Source organism: Carex rostrata, chromosome 7 (assembly GCF_964058835.1).
Source record: "Carex rostrata chromosome 7, lpCarRost1.2, whole genome shotgun sequence".
Lineage (NCBI taxonomy): Eukaryota > Viridiplantae > Streptophyta > Magnoliopsida > Poales > Cyperaceae > Carex > Carex rostrata.
In genome coordinates this window covers 12,267,819-12,280,149 of record NC_135924.1, presented here as the reverse complement: position 1 = coordinate 12,280,149, position 12,331 = coordinate 12,267,819, and the positions used below count along the sequence as shown (strand labels likewise).

Here is a 12,331-nt window from a genome sequence, read left to right as displayed (position 1 = left end):
ATGCTGTGTAAAGGCTATAATTTGTGGGCCCTGATTGAAACGATTTCATATTGTGGGATCGACTTTGGTGTGATTGGAAAAATCTCTCTTCTAAGAAGAGAAAGCGACGACGAGCGCCAGAGAATGGAGTCCAGCAATCAGTTTCCAAGCAAGGAAAGCACCGACGAGTGCCAGAGAATGGATTACGACGATCAGTCAAAAGAGGTTCTGCCAGAAAAGCAAAGCAACAAGCGCCAGAGAACAGAGTCTGATGATCAGTCAAAGAAGGTTCATCTTTCTTTTTTCTATTATCTATTTACCTCTTCTAATATCCAAAATTAATAAATAATTTCAAAATCCACCCCTAATGCAGAGAAATTTTGAAATTTGTCCAAACCGGATATTAAATTGTCGGTTTCATACAAACTCTCCGTAAAAAAGGTTTCTGGTTTTAGGCATTCCGTAACCAGGGAAAAAAATTCGGGTTTCTGGAACCAGAAATTAAATTCCCAGTTCTAAATTTTTTTGAGAAAACATAAAATGTTATTATTTTTTTTTTGTATTGAAATATTAGAAATATTTTATATATTTCTTCGAAAATAGATGTAATATAATGTAATTTGATTTAGTAGAAAGACTACGACAAATAATCCGGATCAACATTTCTCGAGAATTTTCTAAATTTTTCTATACTAGTCTTGCTCAAACTTCTTTCCCTAAAAGAAGTCGTAAAATTATTTTAATTGGCCCTCAGGACATAGGAGTTTGTTAAAAGTCTATTATTGTAAACAATTTCTTGAAATTGAATTTTCAATTCTTGATTCTCATCAATCAAAGTTAAAAATGCTTGATTTTCTGTGTTTGTAAAATGAGAAATATAGATCAAATCTAACCTTTTATTACGTCAATTTGTGTTCTTGAAATTTTTCTACTGAGAAAGTTTTTTTTTTTTTTTGAGAATTCCTGACAGAGAGGCTGTCAACTTTGGTTTGTACTGAGAATTTAAGAAGTAAAAATGATCAAGAATGGGAAACTTAGAATCTTCTTCAAATAATGAATAAGTGAAGCACTAAACTAATGGATTTCTAATTCTCTGTATAGTAGTTAATTGGGCCCTTAAATTTGATTCAGTCCGGGCCCACTAAATTATAGCCTTTACACTGACACGTGAATTTTTGTTTTCCCTCTGATAAATTCGAGGTGTATATATAATATAATTACTAGGAAGACGTTATTTTTCATTAAATTTTATTATACTACTTGACTTTTTATTTATAATTTAAATTTATAATCACTCTATTTTAATATTATTCATAAATATTGTTGAATAATTACTATTTTATTAGTCTTTTTTTTAATAAATTTTTTTTTTCTCTTGTAATATATATTTGTTGCAATGTACGAATACATACTAATAATAGAAAACAACTTATGTATGATATGATGAAATTTCTATTTTCTCTTCCCTATCCCTCTTGTGTAATATATAATAGCTTTACATAATGTCAAATATACGCTGACATCTTAATTAATCCGACAAATTTCTTTTTCCTAAATTTCGTAGCCTTTTGTTATTTTTTAGAAATTTGTTTCTGCTCGCTGATAATTTGCTGTGTAAAGGCTATAATTACTATACATAGTTAACCCTTGAAATGGAATTTCATATTGTGGGATCGACTTTGGGGTGATTTCAAAAATCTCTCTTCTCAGAAGATTGTATTTGCATCCTCAAGTTTTGGCAAGAAGAGAAAGCGACCACGAGCGCCAGAGAATGGAGTCCAGCTATCAGTCGGAGAAGGTTCTTCCAAGCAAGGAAAACACCGACGAGTGCCAGAGAATAGATTACGACGATCAGTCAAAGAAGGTTCTGCCAGGAAAGCAAAGCAACAAGCGCCAGAGAATGGAGTCTGATGATTAGTCAAAGAAGGTTCATCTTTCTTTTTCCTATTTGAACTTCTATTATCTATTTATCTCTTCCTTCTTGTCCTTGCAACATTAGCTGAAATTTTTATTAATATCCAAAATTAATAAATAATTTCAAAATCTACCCCCAATGCAGAGAAATTTTGAAATCTGTCCAAACTGGAGATTAAATTGCCGGTTTCATACAAACTCTCCATAAAAAAAGGTTTCTGGTTCTAGGCATTTCGAAATTGGGAAAAAAAATTCCGGTTTGTGGAACCGGAAATTAAATTCCCGGTTCTATTTTTTTTTTAAACATAAAATGTTATGATTTTTTTTATTGAAATATTAGAAATATTTTATATATTTCTTTGAAAATAGAATATAATGTAATTTGATTTATTAGAAAGACTACGACAAATAACCCGGATCAACATTTTTTAAACTGGATTTTTTGTGTCTGTAAAAAAAAAATTATGTGTTATTGAAAAAAAAAAAAAGTATTTTGAATATGAGTTATTGATTCCGATTCAAAAATCACTTCTAGGTAAATAAATAAAATATTGTAATGCTTTTATTTTTGAAAAGATATCTGACAAGACTGGCAAAGATATTAAACAACTTAAAGTGTTTGTTGTTTTTAAAAATAAAAAGATTACAATAATTTATGTATTTACCTCGAAATGACTTTTGAACCGTGATCAATAACTCAGATTGAAAATATTTTTATTTTTTTTCGAATAACATACAAAGAAATATTTTAATTTTTCTTACATCCATGAAAAATCTAGCCTAAAAAATGTTGATCCGGGTAATTTGTCGCAGTCTTTCTAATAAATCACATTATATATTATTCCATCTATTTTCAAGAAATATATTATATATTTCTTATATTTCAATACAAAAAAATAAATAAATTATAACATTTTATGCTAGTTATTCGGTCTAAAACTGAGAAATAAATATGTGGTTTGGTTAGTTTTCGAAATCTTGTCAAACAAGGTGTAGATTTTTAAATTTAATATTTTTTGGATACTAATAAAAATTTCGGCAATCTTAGTTTAATGCTTCACTTATTCATTACTTGATGAGGATTCAAGTTTTCCATTCTTGATCATTTTTCCTTGTTAAATTCTCAGTAGAAAAATTTCAAGAAAACAAATTGACATAATAAAATATTAGATTTGATCTATATTGTTCATTCTACAAGCACATAGAAAATCAAGCATTTTTAACTTGGATTGATGAGAATCATGAATTGAAAATTCGACTTCAAGAAACTGTTTTGACAAACTCTTGATGCCTATGAAAATAAAATTAGTTAAAGCATGCTTATTTGTACCTCTAATTCTTGTTTTGTTAATAAACTCCTATATCTTGAGGGCCAATTAAAATAATTTTACTTCTTCTTTTAGGGAAAGGAGTTTTGAGCAAGACCAATATATACAAATTTAGAAACTAGTCCAGCAATTACTTAGAGATCTTTTTTCTCAAACCATGAATAGCATCTCAATACATACTACTGAAGCATTGCTCATCCTATATACCATTGGCTGTAGAATTAATATGTTAGCCGATTTTTCACTCTGAAACTATGTTTATTGGCATTGTATATTTTTATCCAAACTAAACTTGTAAGAAACCACCACCAAGGAACAACATATATACCTCAACTTGTTTTTCAATTTTCTAAGATTATGAATAATTTTTTCAATATATAGATCTTTGTGAAGATCACAAAAACTATAGCCGACCAGGGCCAGAGAATGGAGTCCGGCGATCAGTCAAAGAAGGTTTATCTTTCTTTTTTCCTATTTTGAGCTTCTATTTTCTATTTACCTGTTCTTGTCCTTGCATAATTATTAGTTTAGTGTTTCACTTATTCATTATTTTCACTGAATGTAGAATTAATATGTTACCGTTATTTTCATTCTGAAACTATGTTTATTGACTGTTTATATTTTTATCCAAACTGAACTTGTAAGAAACCACAACCAAGAAACATCATATATACCTCAACTTGTTTTTAAATTTTCTGAGATTATGAATAATCTTTTCATTCTGTAGAACTTTGTGAAGATGACAAAAACTATGGCCATCAATGTAACAAACACCGATACAATTGATGCAATCAAAACCAAGGTTCAAGAACTGGAGGGGATTGCATTGAGCAAGCAAAAGCTGTTTTTTTGTCGCACCCGCCTCAAAGGCACTAAAACCCTAGACTACCATAATATACAGGCAGACTCATGCATCGATTTGTATGTCAAAGATGGAATTACAATTTCAATTCAGAGCCTCGATAATTCAAATTCAGTTTCACTGAATGTGAAAACCTCAGACACCGTATCAAAGATAAAGGCTATGATACATGATAAAATGGGGATATCGATCTTCTTGTCAAGAAATTAGTCTCTTATTTTCCCGTAAAATGCTTCACGATGACCAAACACTTGCATCATGTGGTGTACACAACAATGCTACGCTTCAGATGGCTACCCGGCGAATTAGGACTATGCATATTACTGTGGAATTATTTGAAGGTCCATTCATAGAAATTGAGGTGCAGAGATGGTACACCATATCTATCCTAAAGCACATCATTGGTCTCCCACAAGATGGTCCATTCAAACTCTTCTTTTCTGAACAAGAGTTGAACGACAATAAAACACTACGCCATCACAAGATACATCATCATGCGATGCTCCAAGTCAGGTCGGTGATGTAGGTCTCTGTGAAGAAATGTAGATGTGTCTGAGTGGCTTCTGATGTAGCCTTTTGATTTAACAAATTCATTGTATGGGATTGTACTTGTAGACCAAATTTTGCATTTTTTTTATTTTTATTTTTTCTACTATTTTTCAGATAGGAACAAATTTATTGATTTTGAATGATCCAAAATTTTCAAATAGAGGGATTTTCAAAACTGATTCTGTGGGAATAGCAGGAACCTGCGATTCCAAATCCATCCGTTCAATTTTCTATGAGTTTCATGCAAGAAAAATCATCTGCTTTGAGATTCAAATATAAAAAATTTAAAGGTTAGATTTGGAATCGCAGGATTACCACGTGAGTTAGTCTGTTACCCATTTTTTTTTTTTTTTTTAAAATTTGCATAACAAACCCTGTAATTTTAAGCATTTCACTTTGTGCATCATATGTTGCATAATTTCACCCTGTAATTTTAAAATTTGCATAACAAACCCTGTAATTTTATTCATATATATAGAGTTGTCATTGCATTTGTGACACTTCTTTCACTATATTAGGACGGGAGGAAGAAAAAAAAATTGTAGAAGTTTGAATTTTGAAGGATATATAAGAGTACAATGGGTAATTTATAAATTTAAAATGTGTTTTAATAGAAAAACCGATAAATTGTATAAATTTGTGAGTTTTGGAAATTTAGAAGGATAAGTATGATGATATGAATTTAGAGGGGCGATATGTAATTTCATAGTTTTTTAGGGGTATACATGAAATCCCCCAAGTTTTGGGGACATTTGTTAATTCAATCTATAATTTTTATCAGATACATAACTAGTCAAAGTTTGTAAAATCATCAGTGGTTTAGGATTTCTTCAAATTTGAAAATATAGTTCCCTAATGATTTTACTAATTTTGTTCTAATTACTATTTAGATGTACTTAAAAGCAGCAAAGAAGGCTATTCTTGAAGCACTTGAAGAGACAACCTTCTCTTTTGCCCCCTTTGATTTTTTGTATTTTCATTTTAGTCATAATTTGTAAAAATTGAAATTAAATTTATTATGTAGGATTCTGGAGAACGGATGAGATTATATATACTTCAAGAGAGTGAAAGAGGTTACTCATATTTCTTTTTCGTTCATACATAATTTCATACAAGGATATTAATTGCAATTTTAATGCACAAATTTGTTAAATTTTTGAAATAATTTATTGTATAAATTTCAGAAAACTGGCAAGATGGTGCAACAGTTGTTTGTGTCTGGGTTTTGGGACAAACTGTCAGCCTCTCTCTCCCTCTCTCCTGCTTTTGAATTTTCATATCAGACCCTGAAATATTTTTTATAACAGAACTTCCTTATGTGTTGACAATTAATATTGGTTTAAGATTTAATATTTTATTATTTTTCTAACTTAATACTTTATGCTGCTCTCAAAATGGTTGCCCTTTACGAAATAGTCTACATTTTTTTTTTTTGAGTGAGGCTATGGTGCTATGCATAGTGCAGATTGGTCCGTACTATGAATCAATATTTTATGATTGAACATGATTTCCTTATGAAACTATATACTTGGAGATCAAATTTTACATTTTTTTTAAATTTGCTTACTATTTTTCTAGATAAGTAGAAAATCACTACTTTTTAATGGTCTAAATTTTTTAGAACGAAGTGATTTTTTTACCTATCTAAAAAAATAGTAAAAGAAAATCTTAAAAATATAAAATTTTATCTGGTACAAATCTCAAAACAGAATCCCTATATTTCAAATAGGCACTGAATTGATATGGGCTTGGGAGTATTTTACTAGGTCGGATACCAGACTACCAGTCTATGCCTTCCATTAATTATTACGATAAGCATTTAATTAGTTCTCACCGCTGTCAAATTAATAACTAGTCTTCTTTTTTATTATGGACCTTATCATTTGTTTGTATTTTATTTTCGTCAAGTTTTCATCTTTTGAGCAGTACTAATTTCTAATTAGTAATTACTTTGGACTAAATTGGAAACAATCCAATTAGGAGGCCCTCGTTCTACTTATGCTTTAATAGAGTTAGGCTAATATGACATTGGTGTTATTTGAAACTAAATAACACCAAATCTTAAACCCTTAGATCTGCTTTAAGATTCGTAATATCCGCTTTTACTGTTCAAGCACTTTATTTTGTACGAATCTTAAAGCAGATCTAAGAGTTTAAGATTTGGTGTTATTTAGTTTCAAATAACACCAATGTCATATTAGCCTAACTCGCTTTAATATTACTCCATCATATGATTCATATCCTAATTAGAAATGGTGGCGGAGATGGTCTCACTTCAAGAAAACCAAGCCACCAATTTTTGCAAGCACTTGAAATTTATAATTATTACAAGTTCATAAAGAAAATTATATACATCATATACTTGTTTTAAATTTTAAGTTAATAAAAATATGACGGAGACAAAAAAAAGGCATTTGAACCTATGTAATTATAATAAAAAAAATATCTGGAAAATGTCTTAAAAAGAAGGTATAAATTAGGGTTAATATTTTCGTAATTACAAATTTATTTAGAATGATAATAATTTTATTTGTTAGATTTTAATCAAAAGTTTATGAGTGGACATAATATTTGTGGATCCATTTTGAGTACAAACTGGGTAAAACCACACTTGAATTTCTTTGAAAGTGTTTGTGTTGATCTGAACTGTCGGATATGAATCAACGGCCACTAGTTCGGCTAATAAACCGTTGACTCAAAATTTTATCGGGACGTTGACGTTCGGTCATAAGAGTGCAAACAGATCAAATATGGATCAGATAGTGATAAAAGCATATCTGTATTCTTTTTTATTTTTCGTATTCGAATACAGATATGGATCAGATATTAGACGAATACATACAGATACGGATCTGATATCAGATATCCATACATATATATATATATAAATATTTTCATAAAATATATTTAACAATATGGTACATATCTATTATTCGGATACTGATAATTGAAATTCAAAACCATATCCGTATCCGTATATGCACAGATATTTGGATATCGAATATCCATATCTAATTTTCGAATACGGATTCAGATACAGTCAGATGTTATCCGACCCATTTGCACCCCTATTCGGTCGGGTACTAATAACATTGGAATAAAGTGTAAAAATTGTAAAATAAGAAAATATTCTTGGAAATTTTATTTATTAAAAATAAATCCTAAAAATATGAGAAAAATTGATAAATTATTTAAAGTGGAGTAAATAGATAGAAAAATTATTTTTATACTTTGCACTTAGTTGATTCAATACGAAACATAATAATTTTCTTATCTCATTCATACTAAAAAGAATGTTTTTTTTTTTTTTGGATAATGATTTGATATACAAAGTTTAATGTATCATGATTACTTTTTAGAAACTTTTAATATCAAAATGATATATCGGTAATGTTTGTGGACCACTTACGTTAATTACTTAAAAGAATTTACAAATGAAGGGTTAATGCAAGCTGACAGTGAATCCGATAAATAAATAAACAATGTGGGTCCTGATCTCCACCTGCTCTGTTGGAGTGACCTTACCAAAATTATTTTCTCCATAGTTGGGTCCACCATCTTGTCTCTTGGAGTGACCTTATATTGGATATTATCCGACCGTATTCGAGTTCGTATCTAAAAATTAAATACGGATATTCCATATCTGAATATCTGTGCAGATACGGATTCAAATATGATTTTAAGTTTTCATTAATCGTATCCGAAGAATAGTGTGTATATATATATAGATAGATGTTGGCTAATATCAAATCGATTGTTCCCGAGGTCTCGTGCAACTAAGTCGTTTTTCAATTTTCAAAGTCTAAAAAGTCAATCCGAACCATTAGATGTGATCTTTATATTAAAATGTACTTGGAGACCAAATTTTACATTTTTCTGAATTTTTTTACTATTTATTAAGCCACTTTGAAAATCGCTGATCCAACGGTAGCTTCTTATTTTACTGTTTTGTTAAGCCACCGTTGGATCAGCGGTTTTCAAAGTGGCTTAATAAATAGTAAAAAAAATTAGAAAAATGTTAAATTTGGTCTACAAGCACATTTTAATATAGAGATCACATATAACGGTTTGAATCGATTTTTAATTTGGACTTTGAAAATTAGAAAATGACTTAGTTTCACGGGACCTCGGGATTAATATCAAAACATTTGCACCATGCTTCCTGTGCAACCAAGTCATTTTTCAATTTTCAAAGTCCAAATTATCGATCCAAACTGTTAGATGTGATCTCCATATTAAAATGTTCTTGGAGACCAAATTTTACATTTTTTGGAATTTTTTTTTACTATTTATTAAGCCACTTTGAAAATCTCTGATCCAACAGTGGCTTATGCTTTTACTGTTTGATTAAGCCATCGTTGAATTAGCGATTTTCAAAGTAGCTTAATAGATAGTTAAAAAAAATTCAAAAAATGTAAAATTTGGTCTGCAAGCACATTTTAATATGGAGATCACATCTAACGGTTTGGATCGATCATTTGGACTTGAAAAATCGAAAAATAACTTGGTTGCACGGGAGTCGTGATGCAAATGTTTTGATATTAGCTTTTCTCTCTCTCTCTCTATATATATATAGTTTAATATATATTATGAGAAAATTTACGTTAAATGCTATTATAAAAATTAGATATATGTATCAATATCCGGTTAATATTCGATATGTATCCATATTCGTATAATATTCAATCCAATCTGTATCCGTATCCGTATCCGAAAAATAGAAACATATCCGAATATGGTTTTACCACTATCCAATCCTAACCTTACCAAAATTCTTTTCATCATTTTCTCCGAATTAACCAGTACTAGAGAAACCAACCACATATAATTTTTCAGAGGTTAACTGGACATTCCTTTCTTTATGAAATGGAGTAAATTTAAGAAATCCTTACAATCCAAGATAAGATTTGTTGACCGACTTCGCTGTCAAGTCGTCACCACGATTTCAGAGCGCAACGATGCTATCACAGTTCACACATTGATGGAAAAGTAATAAATAAAAAATAATTAATGTTTCATTCGCATTAACCACTTGTCCACCACAATCTATTAACACCATGTTTGGATGGAGAGCGAGTAAAAGGAAATGGAATGAAATAGAAAGAAAAATTAATATATTTAATTTTTTTATGTTTGGATGATTAATGAGAGAAAATAATTTTAATTTTTCTTTCCGTCTTATTCAGTTGACCGAATTAAATCCGAATAATTCATGAATTTTATGAATTTTTTGAATTATTCGCAAATTTATTCTAAATTTTTTCTCGATTTTTTTTTTTGCTCTCTTGCAGGATCTCTGATACAGATAATTCCAAATAATTTTCGAATTATACTCGAATTATTTTTAAATCATAAATTTTTAACCTCACCGAACCAAATCCGAATAATTCATTTGTCACTGCGTTTGATATATGTTATGGAATCCACAAGAGGTTTATATCATTATATGCATAATTATGGATATAGAAATCATTGACAATTCAGTGACGTCACAACCCGTAATCTTCTTTTCTTTCTTAACTTTCTGTGTCGATCCACGTGTAGTTAATCGTATTTCCATCGGGATTTATTCTTAATTTAATTGGCTTATTTCCTCGCTAAATGGACGACCGCACGAGCTTCCCCAAGACAAACACATGATGATGCAATTCGTTTTTCCATCTATAAAAGTAAAGAAGTATAATGCTGTATTTTGATGATACAGAGAAATTAGCAGAGAAGTTTTACATACTGTGTCTCTTACCGCTCTATTTTGATGATACATTACTGAAACGTTTACATTTAGCCCCTCACTTATTTGAAATCATAAAATCATTTAATAATCATAAAACTCTGCAATTTTTTTAACAAGCACTGAATGAATTAAAAAGAAATCTACCTGACAAAGAAATAGGCTTATAGAAAGTAGGCTCCAAACTTATGTTTTTAATATATTTTAATCGAACAATCCACAAATTTCATATACTTGCATTGGATATCAGAAGATCCATCACTTACATATCATAAAATAATCCTCAAATTCGAGATAAACCATCCAAAGATACTCAGGATAACCGGGTGGTATATATTTTTCAAAATATACTCTTATCTGTTTAGAGAGCTTATAAAAAATAGACTAAATTGTAAATTAGAAAATGTATTCAACGTATGCTTACATCATGTAAAAAATCTTATATATACATCAAATCCTAAATATATAAATCATGATAAATAATTAATAATGAGTTTGGCTAGTATAACATCGGTATCATATGACATTAACTTTAAAATCATTTGAATAGACTTCAAACGACTAATTCAAACCGTTCAAACCGATTTACTTTATGAGTGATGTGTTTACATGCAAATCTTTTTATATTTTCTAGTTATTTTAGTATCAAATCAAGCGGTAAAAATGTTGAAAAATGAATGTATTAAAATTAACTTAAAAACTCATACATTTGACTGCTTGACTTGATATAAATAAATTTAAAAAATTATAAATTTTGATGTAAACACACAGCTAATGAAGTAGATTAGCTTGACTTGGTGTTATATAGGCTGAAATGACACTGATGTTATACTAGCCAGACTCATTAATAATACATTCTTTCATTATCTCATTCATACTAAAAAGAGTGTTGGTTTTTTTTTTTGGATATAATGATTTGATATACAAAGTTTGAAGTATCATGATTTCTTTTTAGAAACTTTTAATATCAAAATGATAGATAGGCAATGTTTGTGGACCACTTACGTTAATTACTTAAAAGAATTTATAAATGAAGGGTTAATGCAAGCTGACAGTGAATCCGACATGCAAATTAATAAATAATGTGGGTACCTCCTGATCTCCACCTGCTCTGTTGGAGTGACCTTACCAAAATTATTTTCTCCATAGTTGGTTCCCACCACCTTGTCTTTTAGAGTGACCTTATCTAGTGGTGCACACGGTTTGGATATTATCCGACCGTATTCGAGTTTGTATCTGAAAATTAGATACGGATATCCAATATCTGAATATATGTACAGATGCAGCTTCAAATATGGTTTTAAGTTTTAATTATTTGTATCTGAAGAATAGTGTGTGTGTAGATGTTGGCTAATATCAAATCGATTATTTTTGAGGTCCCGTGCAACTAAGTCGTTTTTCAATTTTCAAAGTCTAAAAAGTTAATCCGAACCGTTAGATGTGATCTTTATATTAAAATGTACTTGGAGACCAAATTTCACACTTTTCTGAATGTTTTTACTATTTATAAAGCCACTTTGAAAATCGCTGATCCAACAGTGGCTTCTGATTTTACTATTTTGTTAAGTCACCGTTAGATCAGTGATTTTCAAAGTCGTTTAAATTGCATCGGCCAGTTGTAGTATATATAAATTAGAAAGTGTATTCAACGTATGCTTACATCATGTAAAAACTCTTATATATATATCAAATCCTAAATATATAAATCATGATAAATAATTAATAATACATTCTTTCATTAAATTCGTTGATTTGTAACAAAAAGCACTGTAGGAAAGAGTCTGGATCTTTTGAAGGAACTCAAATTTTGAGTTCAGATTTGCACTGTTCGATCATAATCCTTTGTAGTAATAAAAATAAAAAAACAATGGTCGAATCCAACTCTCAGTTTTTGGAGAAAAAATTGAGATCAGTGTCAAACTAATTAAGAAATCAATGGAATTGTTCATGCGTCGCCAAAAATTGGAA

The 12,331-nt window shown here is 29.7% G+C and overlaps 1 protein-coding gene across 1 annotated transcript; it reads left to right on the top strand.

The window, feature by feature from the left end:
* Nucleotides 1-4,293, top strand: LOC144557161 (uncharacterized). The gene is made up of 3 exons (XM_078305689.1): nt 1-267; nt 3,603-3,674; nt 3,949-4,293. The coding sequence occupies exons 1-3, from the start codon at nt 1-3 to the stop codon at nt 4,291-4,293; spliced, it is 684 nt and encodes a 227-aa protein (XP_078161815.1).
* Nucleotides 4,294-12,331: the final 8,038 nt, after the last annotated feature.